Here is a 24,257-nt window from a genome sequence, read left to right as displayed (position 1 = left end):
AAATTCAGATGATTTGAATACCCTCTTGGCCTGTTTGACTGATGTAAAGACAAGTCTTTAATCTTTCAGAATCTCAATGAGAATTTAACAGAAATGTATATTTGAACCCTACGATTCCTCTTTTTCTCCTAAACTAAATTTGGGGTGGGCTGTCCTCTGTTGTAAAACCGTGGTTAAAAAAATTTGGGACGTTGTGTTTGATGAATCTCTTCGACAGGCAGATTAACTCTGTTGTGAAATCCTGCTATTTCCAACTTCAACTTTTATTGAAAGTAAAGACTTTTCTTTCTTTAAAAAAAATTGAAGAAGTAATCCATGCCTTTCTTCAAGGTTGGACTATTGCAATTCTCTTTACATTGGGATTAGTCATTCAGCTATGACACAGTTACAATTAGTCTAAAATGCAGCAGCAAAACTACTACTGGGCTGCTCATAAACAAGATCATATTATCCCTGTCTAAAGTTCTTTACACTGGTTGCCGGTGCACTACAGAGTGGATTTTTGCATTTTACTTCTAGTTTATAAAACATTAAATAATGATATACCACCACTCAACCGGACCCAAAAAATTTTTTTTATTTTTATTATGCTGAAGAACTTTATTTTATGGTACTCTAATAAAATTGTAATTGTTTTTGTCTTATTGTTTTATTTTGTTGTGTGTGGTTTTAGTTGTTGCATATTGGTCAACATGGTTTGTTTTTAATTGTGCTATATAAATATCGGCGAGCATGATTTCACCAAGTACAACATGTTCCTGGATCAATTTCCTTGTTGATCCTGGAACAACATTCCACTCAACCAATCAGAACAGAGATATAACTTTTCAGAATATATCTATTTTAGGCTTACAATCAGAGTTAGGTGCTTCTACTCCCTTGTTAATCAGCTATTATTTCCCACTGATTTTAAGAATACATAATGGGTAAGGTTAGGTTTAGGGGTAGGGATTGGGTTAAGTCTATATTTTTGGACAATAATGTTGATCCAGGATCATCAGAAGATGTTGATCCAGGAACATGTCTTACTTGGCAAAATCACAGCGACCATAAATATCAGTCCATAAAACTTATTCAAGGATTGATTTCTTCCTAATAGATTCAAGATTTCTGCAACGTGTAATTTCAACAAAATACTATACTAGGCTGTGATCAGACCATGCCTCAGTTTTTCTTAACCTAAAAATAAAATTGAGAAATTATACCTGGAAATTGAAATGTTATTAAATTATGTCAAATTTTGCTAAAAAATATACTTAATTTTTAGAAAATAATGATAAATTAAATAATGATGATGTATCTGATTCAGTAGTTTGGGGGACAACGAAGGCAGTTATCAGAGGTGTTATTATAGCATAAAAACAGCCCAAAGATGACAGAACAGGGCTAAATTGATTGAAATAATCAAAATTATCAAAAAGTAATACATTTAGAGACTACTCTCAAAAAAGAGTTATATAATTTTTATATACTTTCTCAAACAATAGGTCATAAGCCCCAAAAATTTCTCACACGACAATTGAAGCATTTATAGGCAGCACGTGCGATATATTAAATGTATAATGGGAAAATTAAGGAAATTAATGGTTGCTTTGCTGACAACTACCAAAATAAATCTATGAATCAAAAAGTGAAAGAAGAATTCTTTTCTGATTTGGACCTCCCAATTCTTAGCCCTAATGCAAAATAATGTTTGGATCAAGGGATTTAATTGGAGGAAGAATTCTTCTGAAGCAACACAAAACACAAAGGGCCGGAATGATAGACAGACTGAAATTTAACTTATTTACTCTCCCACAGTCTGAACCAAACTAGTAGCACACTGCATTACATCAAACATCATTTGTCCTTGGCTGTCATTACTGCATGTCATACATGTAATGACCAATCATGTGGTGTGCAAAAAACAATGATGTTAGTTTGATCAATGTTTAGATTTAAATTTAAGTGTAATAATAACAACAATCTATTGTATTGCTTCAGAAGACTTATATGTGCTGCAAGACATTTCTGGTCATCATAACATTTGGATTGGCATTTCATCAAAAAAATTTTAAACTGGAGAACTATTTATTTAAATAATTGTTCATAACATAATTATTTACATCTTGTACAATACTAAAGCCCTTCAATTTAGTCAGTGTGAATTCTACTTACTTAATTTTAGGCATATATTATTGAAGCCATCTTGTTGCCATTGACATCACACCAACCTCTGTTTGCCTTTGCTCTGAAAATATTGAAATTATTTTATTTGACAATATGCATACATTCAATCCTAATGATTCAATTCAGATGTCCTGATTCAATTCTGATTCGCAAGCTCATGATTTGATTCGATTAAATTCAGTGAATATAGATTTAATACAAATGCTATTGATGTTTCTAAAAAAAAATTATGAACATCATGAATGAACATCAGTTTACGTTGAATGAATAAAAATCAATTAAGACCCTCAGTCACACATACACACACACACAAACACACACACACACAGATTTATTTGTTTTATTGTCATGTGTCATAAACACACTACTAATCATCAATCATAGGTAATGATAAAGGGGAAAAAGGGATCTGTATTGACTTTAATTAGTCAATAACCTCGACTGTTGTGCAAATGTGAACCCAAACACCCCTCAACAGATATCTAATTTCAGAAAAAATATTCAAAGCATTACAGTCTTTTTACTGGATAAGAAAATATTTAGCAGTGAAAAAGGGCCTAAATCCAGAATGTCTTTGTTTCAATCAAAGCCACCCCAGAGAGAGCGATGATTTTTACAGCATTGTAATGTGAGAAAAAAAAAAACAGTTTTGTAAAATAAAATGTCCAAAATTCTAGAGCTTATCTCATTAATAAATTGAAGCAAAGTCTTAATTTAAGGTATACTGTTTTTGTCACTATGCCATTGTTCCATGTTTGTAACTTTAAAGATGTGTAAAGAAAGGCTAATGGACGTTTGAAAAACTAATAAACTTCAATACCATGACTGAGGTGCCCTTGAGCAAGGCACCGAACCCCCAACTGCTCCCCGGGCACCGCAGCATAAATTGTTGGCCATTGCTCCGTGTGTGTGTTCACGGTGTGTGTGTTCACTGCTGTGTGTGTGCACTTTGACTGGGTAAAATGTAGAGCACAAATTCTGATTATGGGTTACCTTACTTGGTTGTATGTCACGTCACTTTCACCTTCACTTTCACTTTAAATGCTGTAAGTGATTCCCATGTACTGTAGATCAGCTCTAAAAAGTCTTATGGATGTTTCAATGATTCATCAATGAAAACTTTTAAGGTAAAAATGTCCTTTTGACATTACCTGGCCTGCATCTATTTAAGTTGTACAATAACAGTTCTGACTGTACAGTTTGTGTTCCACGGAATAACGGAAGTCATAAATGTTTGGAACAGCATAATAGTCAACATCTTTCAGCATAAACAGATGGTGCAGGTTATGACATCTATAGCTGCTGCTGCTATACTACTATTTGCCTCATTTGAAGGGTCTCACAGAGCTGAACATGTCTATGGGGATTAGAGAGAGAAGAGAGTGATGAGGTGGTCATGATGTTGGGAAAAATATGAGCTGGTTGGGCTCATTTTTTTTCTTTAACATTAATGTTGAAATTATACGGGGAGAACTATTTAAGCAACCATGCGAGGATAATGGCCCTGTGCCTTCATTGTGTGCCAGGAGAATCCTGGAAAGCAACACAATCTGCTGGAATCCCAACAGCAGACCTGTATTGTATTTGGTCTATTTTTCAGCGGCAGTGAATTCTGTGATTGTATCACAGGCCCATAAAAATATCACATATAGTCCATGGCTACATTTTGTATCACAAACATCAAAATTCAATTCGTTTTTTAATTTGTTTTAATATTAGGTCTGGGGCATGGGTAAAACAATATACATACAAAGGCATTTGAAAAGTGCCCAAAAAATGGTGATGAAACCATGTTTTAGAGAGAGAGAGAGAGAGAGAGAGAGAGAGAGAGAGAGACCTTCATATAATAAAATATAAAACCACTGAAAAAAGTTGAAAGATTGATGTAATAAATGATATACCCCAAGGAAAAGTTTAAAATGTTTCTCTTTGGACATAACTGATTACTGCATATCCATCTCTGAACTATACTGACACATAATTGGTGTAGAAACAATTTTCAATCAGATTGTTTAGATAATATCATTTTAAACAAATATCAAAAGCATTTCTGGGCATTGTTAAATAAAATAATGCCACTGTTACATAGCAGACATTTTGTGGACTACATGTATATGATCCTCATAATTAAATAAACAACCTGGTACAAATAAAGAAACAGCTATTTATTCTCATATCCTGTAGGCTTGTTTACAGCGCTCGTATTTTCACACTAACCACCAGTCTTTAGCAGTTGCGTTGTCTTTCACCAGTTTCCCCAAATGATCCAGGAATAGAGCTGAAAAAAAATAACAAGCTCCACTGCTTGGTATAATTGTCCACCACCATTGCCTGAGGCCAAGTGCATTTCCAAAACTGATTTGCTTTTCAGTTTTTCCTCTCTTGTGGAAGCCGGGGGAAAATCCCTCAGTGAAAGAGGGACACCCGCTCTGATTTCAGCTGCAGTCGGGCCTCTGGGTGACCCCGTGAAGCTGGGACTAAACTGGCTGCTCTTAAAACCACAAAGCCACAGTTGTCTCAAGCCAAGCCAATTTTACTGCCTACTCAGAGTGTCCTCCGATCGCAGGAAAACCAACACTGTTGGCTGATGTGGCCGGGGCAAATGTGTTTAAAATGGCCAATGGAAAAAGTATGAGATGCTGTTTGACTGGTAATTCCAGCACAATGTAAAAGCGCTCTGTCTCTCCATCTAAAGCATTAGCTGAGCTCACATTTGAGTGTATGTTGAAAACTATATCAAGTTTGTACTTAGTAAGATTTGTGAATGTTTTTGAAAGAAGTTTCTTGTGCTCACCAAGGCTGCGTTAATTTGATCAAAAAATATCACTATACTTTAATATGTTGTTATAAAATTACATTTATTGAAAATAAAACATGCATGAATAAATAATTTTCTTAAAGATCAGTAACACCCTTCGGATTAAAATATTCATTTTTTGGGGGGGAACTGGAAGTTCAAAACAATCTATTGTTTGTTTGTTTGTAACAATGTAAAAGTCATGCAACAAAGGGTTTAGTGATGTTTTAATGAAATGTCATTATGTCCAAATTATGAACAAATGTAAATAAAAGTGCAAACTGTGATATGATGCTCCCTGAGACAAACAGGAAAGAATATTTTATAAATATATACATTTTGGCTTGTGAAAGAGGACTGTCACTTTGCCTGTTCAAAACTGAGGTGGCAACACGCAGAAGGTGTTATAGTTACAGTGACCCCGCTCTTCTATATTTCCCATTACAATATTTAGAGATAATTTCAGAAATATACTTACAGGAGTAAGTGCCTGCATTAGGTTTCACAAAGCAAGTAAAACAAGCGGTAGAATTACATTTCATTAACCAGTGTTTATTTTCTAAATAATACATAGAAAAAATAACATTGATGTACTTACTGTTAATAATGCTTGAGGAGTTCATGAAAATATACAGTACACTAGTCTTCTCAGTGACAAATAATATCAACATTATACAGAAAAAAAAAAAAACTAACAAATGAACAAACAATCAGATATAATCATGAAAAATGACATATGGTACAAATCAATTTGTTATTAAAATAATATTGTGGTAAGTGCCCAAAACAGTGCATTTAGGATGTATACTGAGCAAAGTGGGTTTATTGAGTCTAACCAGTTCTCACGGAGACCATCAAAGTAGGAGGTCAAGCCTTTTAGGGTTGTATTTGGAGATACAGAACGACATGTCTGGTCTTGATTTTTATGTCAGTGCAGTCACAGAAGAATATCCAAATTCGGAGACCAAACGAGTGAGGCAGGGCATTGAAAAGAAGCACTCTCAGGATAATAATATAAATCAAATAACATGTAACACTTGATTTAGATATAAAGGTTGTGAAAATAAAAACAGCAAACAAAATGAATATTCAAATGACACATAATGGGGTCAATTACCTCTCGTTGCAAAAAACGTATGATTAAATGCATCTAAATTGGCTATACTATGATGAAAGTAGCAAACCATAAGACTTTTTACATCTCAGACTTTGAGACCACGGTTTTGAACTTGCAACTGTAATCTTCTATGGGATTGGAGAAAAACATGCTGAACTGGTCTAATATTAATGTCCAGCAATGTTACTAGTAGCCCTGTACAAAACCTACACAGCTGTGTAGAAACACAGAAAGCGAAATTACTAGGGGTGCTCCGATCACGATCGGCCGATGGTTAATGCGCATCTCGTCAGTAGGCCTAAAGCCGGTTCTCTAATCAGCCGTTAATTCCATCAGGTGCGTGATTTCACATAGAGCAGCTGTTACTACACAGAGCCGTTGTTAACTGAGTAGATGCAAAAAAACACTGAAAATGAAGTGGATTTGCGCATCTTCTCTATTAACAACGGCTCTGTGTAGTAACAGCTGCTCTATGTGAACTCACGCACCTGATGGAATTAACGGCTGATTAGAGAACCGGCTTTACTGACGAGATACGCATAACGATCGGCCGATCATGATCGGAGCACCTCTAGAAATTACGGCAAAAATCTCAGGATGTAAAGTACCCTCTAACAGGTTGAAACCTTTAAATCACAAAATTGGATGTACAAAATAGCACATTAATTTGCTGAGGTACAACTTCATCTGCATGTACGGACATGAGGACATGCCTCTTTCTGCGGTGAGGATGAAAATGTAGGGACACGCGCTAGATTATAGAAGCAATCTATACATGAGGCTTTCTATACGTGGCCAAACATCAGCAGCTGAGCCACCACAAGCAGTCTTTCAGTTCCTCTCACCTATTCTACTATTTACACAAAACCACACGAGCTCCAGAACGGTTCAATGTATCTACTCAGCAATTGGAAACGGAACCTCTCTGACCAGTTTCCCCAGAATATACAAACATAGGGAATTTAAAACACCGGTGGAAGTCAATACGGCAAAGGAACGCTTTGTATAATTTTCCAAAGGTGGCACTTCTATAACATTTTCCTTGTGCATTAGAGACTTTTATTCATTACTCACACATATTGAGTGGCTGGGAAAACAGGTCATTTCTTACGCCAGGCCTTTGCTTCCTATCCAGAACAGAGAAATGAACAGCAAGGAAAAATAGGCTTTTGAGCACACCAAATAAAACTGGAGACATATAAAAATAACTTAGATGAACTGTGTAAATATAAATAAAAAAAGACAACATTCTTAATAAATAATGATATTATTTACAACACTGTATATTGCTAAGATATTTAAATTACTAATACTGAATAAGTAAGCAGCAAACATTACAGGCATGAGGTACAGCCTGTAAAAAAAAAAGATCCTGTAAAGTTTACAGTAGACTGTTTCACCAAACTTCATTTGATTTGATCTGGTTTTTCATGGCTTCAAAAGAACAAGGTAATTTTGCGTTAGAATGCATTCCAATTTTTTTACATTTCTAGGAAAAAAACACAGAAAAGGTTGATCGCCGTTTGTGTACAACACTCCAGTAAAGAACTGTATGTACTGTAAAGCTCAGTAAAAGTACATTTTCAGTGATGTCTGAAATCGCTTGTGATACTGGTTCATATAATTGCACATATATTGGTATTTGTTCTAGGCACTCTTTCCAAGTGATAATAGAATAAAAGCAGCAGTATTTTAGCAATTACAATGCAATAACAGCATACAGTTTAATACTAGGAATAAAGACGTCTATACAGACTAAATATGACATGATCTTTACATCAAAAGAAATGACGACTGCTTGTGTACATGAAGAAATAAGTCACGACTGGCATGACCTACTCTGTCATCTCACTGTTGCCATGTCTCTCGCAGATCAGATTTTTTTCCTTTGGCTATCCTTAGATGGTCGGACTACACACATTTCTCTTTTATACTTGCAGTTTCAACCAAAGGTAGTGAAAAGAGAAGAACATAACAAGACACAGTATGAAGTACTATTCAATGATGTCATACACGAAACGACTATATATTTAATTTAACAATTATGATAACCTGTCTAACCATAGCAGCTTTTCTTTATATGGTAAACTTATTTTTTTTTTTTCTTTTTTTACTATTTCAACAAAATAACTGTTCAAAGAAGTGCAGCAACTGTTGTTGAAGATAAAAATATTGGTTGACAGAGATACAGTTGAACAAAACCACCAGATATAAATATACACACAAGCCCCTTCCTACCTTAAACTCTTCACTTCTGAAAAAAAAAAAAAGAGAATATTCACTGACCTCAATGCCATAGAAATAACCTCTTATCATTGGCCGGGCTGAGACAACCTGTGATGTTGGGATATGCTGGTTTGATAAGTAGCTTCACTTCTATCACAACAGTTGTTGTTGTTTCTATGCTACATTGCTAATGTAATGAGAAAGATGTCATTTAGATGTATTTCTGAGAGCTCAGGGAGATTGTGAGGGTGGCTGATAAATGCTTCCAAGACGTTTTTATGTTCCTTAGATGTTCTATGCTTTCTAAAAGTGGTTTGTATACCAATGTGTAGGTATTAAATGGGGTCATACTTACTGCCATTACTACCACACTACCATAGACTCTACTTTGCAGTTTTACACAGGTGTACATATAAATCTTAACAATACCTATTATTAAACAGCATATTTGCAGTTGTGTTGAACTTTAAGCCACTTGTTACATACACTGCTGTTATGCGCTAATGTTACAGTTAGTTATTTTTTCACAAAAATAATAAGCACCACAAAAAGGGGAGCAGTGATGGCATATCTGCCGATGAGATATATCTATTACAAAATGCCAAATGAATATGAACTGCAAAGCCTAAAAATATTTTATGTGTTCTACATAGTTTAACTTTATATATATATATATATATATATATATATATATATATATATATATATATATATATATATATATATATATATATATATATATATATATATATATATATATAAATAATGCTATATTAGATTAGCACAAACACCTTAATGCTAAATGCTAACTATATTCACAATGAAGGCTAAATTACATTCTTTGCGTCAATATTTAACTCGCTTTTCTTATAATTTGGCTTTTTTTTTATGGACACATGGCTTCTAATAAAATATGTTATTGTCCTGAATACCCTTCAGCTATTCTTCATCAACAAGGAAACGCTGACTGACTGCACATTTTATATGAGTAATTAATTGTGTCCGGGATATGCTGTGTCAGCGTGTATATAATTGTATTTCTCTTTTAGTCAGTGATCTCATTGGCTACTGAGTCTCTAAAAGGGCTATCAATCTATGAAAATGATTAATCTCATAATCTGTTTCATAGTTCTAATGCACGGCATTAACACAATCAGTTTCGGGGAATATGTGTATTTGAGCGTGGCAATTGATGTACTGTAGATGATATGTCTATATATATATATGACACCAGACGCGTTCATTTTTACTCGTTTCAAAAAGAAATTCTGTAGTGAATCTAATTATTAACATTAATCATAGCTATCAAACACGCAGGCAGGAAATACGTCCCATCAGGGATTGATTTATAAATAAGTCATCTGTAAAGAACATCTTTCTTCATTTACTGATAGCAACACGGGTGCGCAATCCATTTCAATGAGCTCTGAATGTTCAGCTCAGATCACTTTTCGGAAAATCACACAGAACAGACTGAAACCATTAAGTCAATTAGTGTGTGAACTTTGACAGCCCAAACAAAACAGCCTTTTTTCTGCAGAGGGGAACCTGTTGGCATATCTACACGTATAAAGCTGTTTATATGAATATATAAATGTGTATATAGAATGCGTTTATATGAATATATATATTCCTGTAAAGTTGACATAACTGCATTTTGACCAGAGGTAAAATCTATGGCAGACTAAGCTACAAATTGTCCATAGACAGAATTGGCTGCATTGCCATGGCAGCATAACTAGCAGCAACAGCTGTGCTAACACAGCTTCTTTCACAAGCTCTCTCTCTCTCTGGATGTAACTCACTGGATCAACACCTCCTCTGATGATTTTTCGGCATCAGATTTGTGCATTTCTTGCTGATATACAGGATTTTGTGATTTAGGGCCACAGCAGCTGCACTCGTACATCTTCCTATGCGCTGTGAAACATTCCCATCATCCCTCGATGTTTCATACAGGCGCTGAGGTTGTCAGCCAGATTTTTTTTTTCCAAGTGAGTACGAGCAGCTCAAACATGCAGAGGAGTGCAAGCCATTCGTGTGACACAGATTGGGATTTGATGTTAGGGTCCATTTGTATCTATTTCCTCTTTGATATCTGAAATGGTTAATATAAGAAGACGGAGAACACTTGATTTGAGAGGACACAGCGTATGGCTAAAGTGTCATCGAGACGGTCTCGGAGGTCAGGTGTTAAGGGGCATCGTGGAAGCATCAGAGGTCCTCTCATTCACCGATTTGCTTTAGTTTGGAAGTCTTGCAATTTGACTCGATTGGAATCGTCCCATTTTCTGACTGCAGTCAAACATTAACAGCTGCATTTTTTCCCTTTCCTCCCTTATTCCTCTGGCTCTACATAAAAACAACATTGCCATGGTTGCGCTTTACAAATAATGATCAATGAAAGCAAACATAAAACAACAAAACCGTCAGCCCAGGCTGGTTTGAGCTTTAGGTTGATGACATCTATGGTTGCTATTGCCAGAAGTCATTCATAAAACTTCCACTTCTTGTCCTTTGCGAAACCTGTTGTTGATGTGTTTGGTTGGTTATTTGTTTTTGAGTGTCGTACACTCTTAAATTGTCGAGGTTTGATGAGGAAACGAGGGCATGTTGGAGTGCGGTGTGAGTGGGAAGGCCCTCTTGTAAGCAGCATGTAGAGAAGAAATGGTTACCCAGCAGGCCCCCTGGGTGCCACAGGGGGTACCAAGCTCAGCCAATGGACCTGTGGCGGACTCCTTTGTTGTTCTCCTGGGCGTCGGGGTCTCGACATGCACAGTCCTCTCGAATGTCACACGACATAGGGAATGGAATCACCTGGCACAGACAAAATATCAAAGTGGGTTGAGTCCAAGAGATTGAGGTGATCACATTCACCATAATACAGCAGTGTTATAATAGCAGAAGGGGTTACAATGTTTCATCAATTACATTACAAATAAGTGATATCCAAAGGATAGTTCACCCAAAAATGAAAAGTTTTTCATAATTTACTTGAAAGGGTGAGTAATTGATGACAGATTGTTTATTAAAATTTTTGGGCAAACTACTAAGAGTTCATTAAGAATGAGCAGTGGAACGACAAAAAATAGCTACCAAACCAATAGTGTACAGTATCTATAACCAAAACATCATCTCGGATCTTCGTATTCTTTCCCGGTCGAAAGCTGTCACCGGCATTAAAATCTCAAACAACAATATTTATCAGCAAATATTACTGAAATATAAAATCGCAAAATTGTAATTTGTCAGTTCCTCTGGATGAAAGCATCGGTTTAACTGAAAAAATTATTTAAATTTCACAAATATTAATAAAAAAAACAGCAAGTAACAATACATTAAACACAATGTTTTGAAGTTGATAGACTAAAGCAAATTCTTTTTTTTTTTTTTACAATGCAAATAAAAAAATCGTAAAAGTCAACAAGGACTACAAACAGTTCACAGAATGAAAATAATAATAATAATAAGTTGAGACAAACCAAGCTTTTTGAAGAACAGAATTGAATACAGTAAAAAAATCTTTACAGTTGTCCTTGGTTGATACTGTGGTCAGATGTGCTATCTATCAAACATCAGTCAAAACTAGACTTGCACTTTTGTCAAATTATATACGGTGAGAGCTGAACTTTTATTTGTGTGTGTTTGTCTGTGTCACCGACCAAAGTACATTGTGCTCTCATTTTATAAATAACATCATTATCCTTTTATTTAGTTCTAACTATTCTACCATTTGGGAAAAAGAGGATGCGGAACACTGGAGATGGAATGCAAAAAAAATAAAAAAAAACTGTTTGTCAGTGAAAACAACTCCATGTGTCCAAAAGTATCCACACAATGGAACACATTTTTGAGAATCTTATCCACACCTGCACCTCTAGTATACATGAACCACTGACCCCAGCTTGTTTTTACTTTTGATGTCAAACAGAAAGAGGTATCTTTTCAGTCACTGTGAGCTATACTGTTTGTGTGCACTGGAGGTCTGCGAGTGCAGAGTGAAAAAAGGGGGAACACAAGAGCGTATATGTGTACAGAGTAACAAGGAATCTCTTGTGTTCGAAGCGTTGAGGAAAGGAATGCCCTCTCTTTGCCCTGTGAAATACACAGGCCTTTCCTTTTGGTGTCCCCAGCCACTGTAGGGGATTTTCCCAACTGTAAATCTAGTCCATTCATAGTGCCCACAAACTCTGGCTGACAACATTCCCTCCATTGCCACACTCCTCATTACAACCGACCTGCACTTCTCCAGGCGTTAAGTGTGTGTGTGTGTGTGTGTGTGTGTGTATGCAGCCATCCCTGAATTGTTTCCAGGGAAAACAAACAAAAACACAAAAAAAAAAAAAAACCTTTCGTTCCTTTCTTAAAGTTAAAACAACTGCAAAAGTGAACAATTTATCAAAACTGAGTTGTAGGTACAAGTAGGTATCTTAGAACAGGGGTTTTAAACTCTTTTGATGCCAAGGAACCAGAGAAATTGTAGTTAACTAATTATTTATACATTATGACATTTTAATTTCATTTTACTGAACGTTTGTTTTAAACTATTTTCCTTTTTAAATTTTTTTTTCTTCTAAAATGGAAATATTAAGCAAGAATAATACTTATTCCAACTATCTGTAGTACAAACAGTGCAGGATGAGTTACCCACCCAGAGTTTAATACTCCAGGTATTAGAGCATGTATTAGTCCAGCTACAATTAATATGTTGTTTGCTTCCAAATAAATGACTTATAAACTGACGTTAGGTGATGCCAATGCAAGCAAACCAACTTTTAATGTTCAGTTCATGCCACTGAGCCCATGACATCTGGATAGTATAAATATCAGCATTTCACAAGCTTCAGACAAACTCTGACATAAGTTTGAAAGAAGTGAGGTTGAGAAGTCTGCAGGAAGCTTTTGACAGTAAGCTGAGCTGTCAGTGCACTTTTCCTTCAGCAAACCTTGCAACCGCTGAATGTTCTAACAACATCTGACCTTTTCTGTACTGATGTCATTGGGATGGTGGTAGAGGAACTGTGATTTCTCCAGTAGCCTCAGTAGTAATAAAAGAAGATTTGAACAATTGCCCACAAAAATGAGACACAAGAGTAAACAGAAAATGTCCTTAAAAACAAACACTATAATATACTCAGCTGCACATTGTTTTGTTTGTAAATGTCTCTTGAAATTCGATGGTAGCCGATAATTTACTGCACAAACAAACTATTTTTAGCAAGTTAATATATTCGGCATTTGGGTTGGATGCACCAGCTGAGATCCTACAACTAACCTACAACAATTTTTACCAAATTCCATTTCCATATTACTCCTCTGTACTCTCTACACAACGTAAGGCAGTGCAGTTTTATACATAGGGTGCAATTCCACTGTTAAGCTATACTTGGGTACAATTTAGATCTGCGTTCAACGGAAATCTGGAGGACTTTGCTAGAAAATGTTTAGCGTCTCCACTAAACACATCAACTGGACGCAAATTTAGCTCTGCCGTCATGACCTCACCTCTAAAATGGAAGACCTCATCATTATAAGGCACTGATTCAAATCCTGGTCATCCTAAAGTCCAACAAACTAAAAGGATGCTTTGTGTCAATGTTGCTTTTCTGTCTGCTCATTGCACGTCAGAGGCCCGGGTTAGTTTTTCCTAATTGCTCTGTGGGGCTTGTGAGGGCAGTTATTTGCTATTGATGGTGCATTTGGGAGGAAAAGACCTTGGCTGACAAGAGGCCTGACAAATACAAGCAATGTATACTGTGAGTTATTGGAACACTGGATTGAAAAACATAGAGGCCTTCCAAAGAAACAATGAAAACAGCCCACGAAGACCACCAAAAATGACATTAGTACACAGCGCTCCAGTGAAAGCCACCAAATTCTGTTTACTGAATCCAATAAAGCATCAAATGGGGGAAGGAATCAAAACATAATTTCAGTCTTATCTGTTATGATTTGATGTGACCCGATCTACTGTAAGTGTTCTCTTTCAAGTAATTGTGGAAGATGATATCTTTGCGGCTCCCAGACAAAGAAGGAACAAAAAGTACATTAAATAGGACAAGAAGTCATAAGAGAATGACAACTTAAGCACACAATGAACAAGTTTTATTGGTTACCCAGTTACTTTCTGGGAGGTTGAAATATTATTCCTAAAAATGCCCTGAACCGTCACACCTTGGTAACTATAACTGTCATTTTCTCAGACAAGCTTAACTTGGATCTTTCTTAATGTACACAACTGTTTGGGGCTGGTAAGTGTTTTTATAGAAGTCTTATAATCACTGAGGCTGCATTTATTTAAAAAAAAAAAAAAAAATGCTGTAAAAACAGTAATATTGTGAAATTTAAATACATTTTAACATATTTAGTGAACGTGAAAGCATCCTTAAGCACAATTTTATGGAAACTATACAAAAATACAGTACATAATGCACCCAATGAGGATGAAGCCATTATTGTTTGGCTAATTAACTTTGTGTCACTCTCATTACCAAATAAAAAAAATCAATACAAACACTTCTTTTTCATCCAATGCCAACATAGTTATGTTATACTCAAGATCATTGTAGTGTGGATAGTAATTAGTTATCAGTACCATACTGAATGTATCGTTAGGAACAGTTCTGTTTACTTACAGTAATCCCTTTCGAATGAGTCTCGTCTCTTTTCAGTTGCCTGTGAGAAGTGTTTGTCTCAATTCTGATTTTAAAACTCAGTTTTATCATTTTGCTTGCATAGTTGAACTTTTTTTTTAAAGTCTGATAAAAAAATAGGACCCACTTTATATTAAGTGGCCTTAACTACTATGTACTTAAATTTTAATTAATAATTTATACTTATTGTGTACATACATGTTTTTACATTGTACTTATATTTTTTAAAAAAAACTACATGTAATTACATCTGTATTTAATTTCTGTAATTACATTTATAATTACACTGTTGACCCATACTTTACACCTTATCCCACCCTTAAACTTACCCATACCTCCAACCCTCATAATCATTTATTGGCTTTTCTAAATACAAAAAATTACACACTTGCCCTGTGGTGGAGCAATTTAATCAATTATTTGCTTTTGGCAGCAACCTTTCAGAATTCATACAAGACTGTAAAACTTTCTTTTGTTCTCAACTTACAAAGAAAATAAAATTCCTTATTTACAGCCACTTATTAGCACAATTCAGAATTGACAACGAATTGGTCAGCAGCTCAGCCTGAGTGGTGGAGGATGTGCAGTTGATTTTATTATTTGCTTGGGCAATCCTCTGGCGTGACAAAGCAAATGGCCCCCTTGAGTTTATATGTTTCTATATGATTTACAGCTGCATTTAAATGTTAAGAGTACAGTTCCAACTGCCATTTCTAGATCTTTCACAACACGTTGTGTATTCTGCCGGGAAATGCGTCATCACACATGCCAACTTTTTTTTTTTTTTGGCAACATGCACGAGTAGAGCCGTCCAGTGTGCTTCCAGAGTTCGCTGTTGTTACTTTGGAGAAGTTACTTCATTCTTTGTCTGTCAAAAGAGAAGTTCACTTTCTCTGGCAGCCAGGAAAACTTGCTCAAGGAAAAAGCAAGGGAGGATCAAGTGAAAGAGGATGACAAGTCAATTGGAAAAAGAACAGTACACAAGCTTGCAGAAAAAGCCTTTCTATGGTTATTTACCACCCTCGGGATTAAACTCTCGGATCTTTCTCTTTTTTGGAAAGTGAGGTGAATATCCATATGGAAATGCTATATGCAACCGTCTGTTGCCATGGCTTTAGAAAAACACCCAAACATACACGTGCGTGCTTCATCTACAATGTCTACAGTGCATTGTGGGTATGGTTCAGAGAGCTTACCCCACTTCTGTGGGTGTCCTTCAGTTTCCTCTCCGAGGAGATTATTATTACGCAAGATTTATTACCCTAAATCTGTAGTAACTAAGCAAATTATGCAATTTACAGCTTTTTACTCCAATTATTTACCAGCTCTTGAAGCATAAACAAGGGATTCAACAGATTAAACAGCTAAAGAATACCAAAACATACCTTTTTGGTTTTAACAGTAGAATGGCAACAGTCTCCCCCATCATAGTTGCAGAATGCTCGGTTGTTGATGGCGTCGCAGTAATTATCACCCATGAACGGCTGGTGAGAAACAGATAAAACTGCTCTGTAACATGAAATCACCAACAATATAAACACAAATAACATCAGCAATACACTGTCAAATATAAACGTGTCCCCCCATAAACTTCATCAATTTAGTCATATAAAACCAGTTAGCAAGAAATAAAGAGACAAAAACAACAAAAACAGACTTGAGTCTGTTGCAGTTATGTTGCCCTGGAAAAACTGAGTTGGTATTCCCGGGCTTGTGGATGGTCGAGGCCACTTTTAATGTGGAAACCAAAGCCCTATTAAACTTATATGTGTTACTACACATTTTCATATTGACAGGTAAAAAGGTTGCCCAACACACCTGTGACCTTTTCCAGTTTCAAATCATCTCTCTGGTCAAACCCAAATGCTTTCAGAGGGCTGCTAATTACCACCCATTGAAACTGGGTCAGGATGAGTTGGGTTCAAAAGTCTGCCACAGCAAGACTTGTTATAAATGAGACAGACGTGCAGATTAATTTGACTTTCAAGATAGCAGTGCCTTTGTTTTAGAAGTGTCTTTGGCGAGAAAAGTCACATGTGCTTTTAAGAAATTGTGTTTCTTCAAAAAGCAGCATACTGTACAGTATATGTAAAAAAAAAATGTCAGTTTAGTCTTTTCATTGGCAAATGACTTTTCAACAGCTCCTTCTGCAAGAAAACACAGTAGCTGTTTTTTTTTTATTCCCACTCTGTGATTTGAGGAAACTGGGAACATGACACCCTCTAAATTAGGTTTCCAGGTTAGTCTAAAATGCAAAAAGAAAAATTGACCTCAAAAACAAAGGTGGTAACAAATCCCACTTGTCTGCTTTTGTTGGCCCTGTTAAACCTAACACAGATTAGGCTAGACTGGCCCAAAGAGCAAAAGGAGAGGAAGACACTAAGCACAGCATGTTTATTTATGTATTATACTTCAAAGAACGTGAGAAGATGGCAGAAACAACTGTTCAAGTTCATGCTCCAGAGAACAGACCTCCATGACTGTATAGAACGTAAAGCTATGGCTGGGAGATTACCTTGAAATGACTATTAGGGCATAATGTTGTAATCACGCAAACTTACAATGGGATTTTGGATATGGTGAACAGCCAGTTAACTGAATAATATGAATAAATGAATCAAAAATAATTTAAAACAAACAAATAAATAGAATTAAGTGAAATAATAGATGAATACAAATTAAATATTTAATAAAGAAAATGATTTTCAACAAATAAAAAGCAAATAAATAAAGGAATATATAAATATAATAAAAACAAATAAAAAATAATTATAAAAAATATCATTATTTTTATTATGAGATATATATATATATATATATATATATATATATATATATATATATATATATATATATATATATATATATATATATATATATATATATATATACATGTGTGTGTGTGTGTGTGTGTGTGTAGGTAGGTCTTACTTCGCATCCCTTTATGCAGTGGAGGGCCTCTGGGATAGGGTACCACTTTAGTCCCATAGTGCATACAATGTTCTGTATGAGAGAAATGACAGAATAACAAAGTTAATGTTCGAAGTTATCAATGTTCAATTGACAGCCACTGAGAGGGTTTTTAAACAACACTGTAAAAAAGCCTTTCTGAAGTTGAACACAATAAAACAAAGATTATTGGAGCATGTCTTACAAGACAATATTAATTATGTCTTCTGTCTTATTCTGTGTATATAAAAAGAAAGAAAAAGAATTCTAATAAAAACAAAGGTATCTTTATTAAATTAACTATTTTTGTTTGTTTCCTTATGAGCCCTGAAATTGAGAATTGTTTTATAGCTATACTAAAACTATATTTTGCTGAATGTATTTCCCTTTCAGGAACTCGAGCTGCATCAGAAACGCTTTTGGAATTAATTTGCATGTAATAAAGCACATGTGAAATCAATCCAGTAGAGTAGCGAGATGTCACGGGTGGGGGGACAAGCTTTAAAGCTGCAGTCCATAAGTTTTGCCTCTTTGTCGCCATCTCTGCATCAACCTGCAATTGAAGCTTTTTGCATAATTAAGCTCCTGCTAGCTTCTGCTCTTCAGCAAGCGCCCTGTGTTGTTTCCGTCTAAATGGTGTGTTTTTTAAGTGTGTGTATTGTGCCAGTTCACAAATTAAGTTATATAGAGAAAGACAATCAGCATTTTAATCAGTTTTCCTCCCTGTCCTTGTTTAATTACAGGCGGGGTTACACATCTCTCTGTATTGCTTGTCTAGAAGAGAAGCATGCACAGGCAGCTCTCAAAGGAGCTGACTGTGTGCATTGTGAGCTGCTGCCACTGTACACACTCTGCTCCCACCTGGCACTCTTTGAGGAGGGGGCAGAGGCTCTTGATCCTTGCAGTTCTTGTCCACCGGCGGCCAAGGCAGAGCAGCGATTGAAATTGTGGGGATCCCAGATGCATCTAGTGGAGTGGTTGCAGATGGGCATGGCCCTTCCTGTGACCTAACTATCTAGATCCAGTGCTCGCTCTCAGGGTTTTGAAGCATGCTCTGTGGTTTCTTCCCCCGGAATAAGATCATGTTGCTTCACCTCTCTTCCTCTGAGGAGGTCCATGTGGAGAGCATCGAACAGGATGAGGCTGGGGATTCATCACCCTAGTCCATCCAGTATGAGGAGCTATTAGAGGTGGTGACTCATGCTGTGGCTAAATTAAAAATCGATTGGCTGGCTAAGAAGCAGTTAGATTGTCCTAAAAGCAAGCTAGACGTATGCTTCCTGCATTTTATGTCACCTCTTCCACGCTGATTGAACAGACACTTGTTATTTATCTGTCCTCCCAGGGTCAGCATCGTCGCTGAAGACTCCGGCGTTGCCCACCAGGTCTTTAAAGACAACATCGGCCTTGGTGGACAAAGCTTATGCTTGTCTTTACACCATGGTGGTGTTGCAGGCATACCAAGCAGACCTGTTTAAAGATCTGGATGAAGATGAGGAAGTGCAATCTGATGATATTAAAGAGTTGCATTGTGCTGCTGATTTATCTCTCAGGGCAACCAAGGAAACAGCCAGAGCCATTGGCCGATCCATGGCAGCAGAAAGACATCTCTGGTTGAACTTATCCGATATGAAGGGTAAGGACAGGTTCTTCCTTTTGGAGCGCTGCTTGCTCCATCTGGCCTTTTCGGTGACACAGTCAGTCCTTTCGCTGAGAAGCAGGCAGCAGCATTCCAGTGGTTTCATTCTTGCTGTTGTCTGGTCTTAGGAGCTGCTGAGCGGGAGCAACCCCAGCCATCTTCCTGCTCCTCATACAGGATGCAGCATAAGAAGAGCATCGCTTCCCGTGCTCACATGCAGAGTGATCAGGGATTGGGACGAGGCTCTTAGCCAAAGTTGTCCAGGGAGATTGCGGTTCTGAGGACCATTATTCTTTCTTGGAAGACTCCGGCGAAGAAGTCCTGAAGAATCAGGCGCCAGGCTTCTGAGGGCAAGCTCCTCTTGGGAAGAGCGGTGTACACCTCATCATATGGTGCCTGGTCTGTAAACCCTGCCACCTCCGGTGCTTCAGGGTAAAGCAGTCTCCAGGGAGCACAGTTCTCAGTGTCCAACCAGAAGCTTGTATCCTCCAAGGAGGTTATTAGAGCAGCCAGTTCAGTTGTTCCTTGCCAATCATCTGCTTCAGGGTGCTAAGCTGCCTGCTCAAAGTACACCAGACACTTGTACACAAAGTACACTGACACTGGTCTCAAGAGATTTATTTCCTTAGTAGACCATCTGGCAGGGTGGAAACTTCTACGTCACACCGCCTGTGATATCTTGCCGCTCTACTGGACTGATTTCACATGTGCTTCATTACACAGTCATGCAGACATGCTTTTTAAAGTTTTTCGAGGCAGCATTCCCAGTTGTAAATTAGGAATGCTTTCTGCTTGTAGCTTGGCTGGTTTAGGCCTGTCATAGATACATATATATGACACAAAAACCACAAATAGGTGGCAGCAAATCCCTGTTTTATGATTCACTGAATCGTCCAGTCAAACCTTTAATTCAAAACGGCTGATTAAATTAGAAATGAATCAAGAGCCTATCTTTATGAATGGATCATTGAATCACTGGCTCACTTGATTTGTTAAAAAACAGATTCATTCAGGAATGAAACACAGCAGGGTTGTTCTCTTTGCGCTGTTCCTTATTGCATTCTAATAGGCTTATTATTATTTTTATTTTTTTGCAAAATCAGTGATGTAATTGAAAATGTCATCTCTCAATATTATCTCTCTGTCCCTCAGTCACACATACAGCACAATGATGTTATGTCAGGGGTCTTTAAACTCGAAGGAAATATCATACCTTCTGCTGTCTTCATTTTAAAGAACGTCAAAAGTTGCCAATTACCATTATTTAGTTCGTAAATGATCATACATAGAGAATTTTAATATTTAATTTGCATGGTAAGTTTTACATAACAACATTATTAATCTAAAGGGGATGGTAAGGGGGATAGAGGGGATGCTTTTTTTCTCCTTTTTTCTAACAAGGGGGATGCCATCCCCCTACAAGCTGCTTCTTCTTTAGCTTTTGCCGTGGTCTGCTGGTTATACAAGCAACATGCCCATGGACACTGCAGACTAGTGGTTTGCATGTGTACTGAATGTCGACGCAAACAACGACGCAGAAGTATAAATGAAAACTGATGCACAGACGCAAAAGTATAAATCCCCCTTCAGGTTCAGCATACAGGGTCAGGGGTTTGTTCAAATCCTTAGCTAGAATTGCCAATAAGCCTTCAGGCTGGCAGGGGTTTCAGTTTGAATGTGAAGAACCTTTGCTCTGTTTGTTGACATTTTTCTTTGCCTAACACACAGAACACAAACAAATAAAATCCTCAATGAACCCAGTGTTCCGGTGGAGATGCTTAAATCAATGAAAGGGCCCAGCTTGAAGGATTACAGTCTTAAGAGCTCGGCTAAGTAGGGGACTGATTAAACTCCAGGGGTGCTAACCAGCTTCAACCCCTGCCGAGGAGAGCAAAAGGTTTGGGATTGGGGGGGTGGGGTGGGGTTTGTTGCAGAGGACCTCGGTAGCTCTGCCTCCTGGGCGAGCACAGGTAGAGAGGATGTTTGGAGAGGTGAAATGACGCAGTCTGGGGGATCTCCAGAAGCAATGAGGAATGGAAAGGCTGAACATAAACAGAACATTTCCAAGAAAGCAGGACTTAACTGTGGCCATCCACACACACACATACACATGCTTCATATTCAGTGTCACACCAAAGACCCAAGCGGCTTGTTTACTCAAGGCCTAATTTAAACCTTCTGCTCCTGAACTTGTGCATGTTTTTATAGTTTCTCCACAGGCCTGAGCTGCATGAGTGCTACCTGCCATCTATTAAATAGACTTTTATACTATCTGTATCCGAGATAGTTTTACACTTTTTAATGCCTTTCATATTTTCCATCCTATATGGTCAGGACACAACATTTCCTGTTGGCTTCCAAGCTCGTACACACCACACATTGGCTGATTTATGGAGAACCAGATGCGTACATACAGTACAGCTGGATGTTTTCTTCCAAGTCTCTGCATTTGAATGATATCAATAAAATGTACAGAAATAAACTGTACAGATTCGATGTCCAACAAATTCCATGAAGAAACTCCAAGGACCTTGTGGGTCAATCCCCTTGCAAGGCTGATTTATCCTGAAGAAAACCTATGATATGAAGGATTAGGCCTGGAGGAAACTATAGCAGCACTCTCGGATGCAGGCAGTAAATTTGTTTGTGGTTCCTAAAGCTCCACTGCAGCTTAAACAATCAAGTAAAGAACCACATGGCACAGACCACATCGAAAAAGAATGAAAAAAGCATGACACCAAAGGGCGTCCACAATAGTACAGAGGAGGAAATGCAAATATGGAATGAATAATCCAGATGGCCACATAACCACTGGCGGGCATGATGTCACCCAGAAATGTCATTCAGTAGTCCATATATAAATTAATGACACAGTAAATTCGGAAATGGATATTCCTTGAGACCTGTCTGGACTGTGTGACCCTAGCTGCAGCTATTGATATACTGTTGCATGAAATCACAAATTCCCACAAAGATACAGAAGAATGAGTCACACTTTTGTCTCTTTCAATGAGAGTCCTCTTTAGCATTCGGAGAGCACGTAAATGGAACAGGCTAGCAAGTGCACGTAATTGCGTCATTACGTCAGTGAAAAGGTCTGTTTGAATAACTCTGTGAATGGTATCGTTAAATTACTTCGGACAACTTTACTAGTTATTTATAAAAGAAATGCCGATGACGCAACCAATTGTTAAATGACAGGTCCGGTTCAGTTAACCATTTGTATAATTTACCATATCAAAATGGTAGTAATTTGTACTGGCATTTAACAGTAAACTTTACTTATATTAACTACAGTTATAACAAATGTTTGGTAACGTAAATAAAAACCGTTAACGCTCCGATTAAGGTTCGACATTTTAGAATTTTTGAACAAGATAGCAAAGCTGCGCGCATTGGATTGTGGGTGATTTGAGAGCGCAAAGAGCGCGAAGGATACACATATGCATCCTTTCCTGTGTATGGGATATTTTTCGAATGAAGGACTCAGTCCTTGGTTGAAATTCGGAGGATCCTCGACATTGGAACAGTCCTTCGACGGATGTCGATGACGTAGCATCCTCGAAATTCTGGCTTCCGAGGATCCTTCCTTGACATTGAAAAACACCTAGTGGAACACGTTTTGATGATATGTAATGCATATAAAAGGAAAAGGGTAAATCTTGAAGAATTACAATCCCTGGGAATAAAATAATTTGCAATAAATAATATGATAAATGATGAAACAAACAAAGCAGTGCAATCATAAGATTTTTTTTAGGAATAGTAGATTTAAATACAGTATATGTGGAGAACATGAGAATCATAGAAGTCATTCTCTTATCACTCCATCACATGCCATGCTACTTTTTATCACTCGATTAAAAGGTGGCTTCTGGATTTGTCTCTCGGGGATATATTGTGTGTTGTTCACCATGAACATGTGCTGAGTTGACTGAACTTACTCCCAGATGCGTTTTTAAAACCAATAACCGTGACTAAAAAACATTTGAGTTAATCAACAGAGAGTTCGGGGTTAATGTGATGGTAAGTTAACCCTGCTTTCTTAGTCACAGGGAAAGGGCAAATGTCACCATACCAATGTGAATAAGCGTGTGTGTGTGGTCCAGTCTATTTCAGTCAGCTAAACATAATGATGCATTGGATTTTATAATAGCCTACAGAAAAAAATTTGTCATGCCCATTTTTGTTGTTAATGATCAATAAAGGCATTAATCTGCAAGCTTTAAGTAACAAGTGCTGACTACTTTGGTGTGTTTACATCATTAGGTATTTATTTTGACTACTTTTAGTGCTTAGGTTACAACCATCTGCCGATGATTGAGATGACTTCTGAGAAGTTAAGTCATAATCATGTGTTTAAAAAAATACTACATGGTGTTAAATATAGGTACTTAATTGTGGAAATGTTTGAAGATTCAGATTGCACTAGGACCTGGGGCTGGATTCACGAAAACAATACATTTTTAGTTAATATTCACCTTAAGAATATTCTTATTTTTTTGTTCTTAAATTCTTAAAAAAAAAAAAAAAATCTTCTTATAAATCATCGTAAATAATTTCTTACATTTAGGACAGCCCCAGACTCATCTTAAATCCCAAACAGTAAGAATTATTTAATGCATTGATTGGGTTATTTCAAATTAATTGATATATTTAAGCATTACAACAACAGCTACATATAATAAATAGTAGGACTAGGAATGT

At 36.9% G+C, this 24,257-nt stretch overlaps 1 protein-coding gene across 2 annotated transcripts in view; it reads right to left on the bottom strand.

Moving 5' to 3' along the window:
• Positions 1–9,188: 9,188 nt before the first annotated feature.
• Positions 9,189–24,257, bottom strand: part of LOC113079934 (pappalysin-1-like) — an 84,930-nt gene continuing 69,861 nt past the window's right edge. For both annotated transcript variants that reach the window (XM_026252176.1, XM_026252183.1), the window contains exons 20-22: positions 17,894–17,965; positions 16,348–16,446; positions 9,189–11,126 (exon numbers count right to left, since the gene is read on the bottom strand). In XM_026252176.1, the coding sequence (XP_026107961.1) occupies positions 11,022–11,126; positions 16,348–16,446; positions 17,894–17,965 (276 nt within the window). In that variant the 3' untranslated portion in view covers positions 9,189–11,021. The remainder of the gene's footprint in view (positions 11,127–16,347; positions 16,447–17,893; positions 17,966–24,257) is intronic.

Source organism: Carassius auratus, chromosome 5 (genome assembly GCF_003368295.1).
Source record: "Carassius auratus strain Wakin chromosome 5, ASM336829v1, whole genome shotgun sequence".
NCBI classification, from domain to species: Eukaryota; Metazoa; Chordata; class Actinopteri; order Cypriniformes; family Cyprinidae; genus Carassius; species Carassius auratus.
The sequence above is the reverse complement of the archived record's forward strand: the minus strand, read 5'-3'. Positions and strand labels throughout refer to the sequence as shown.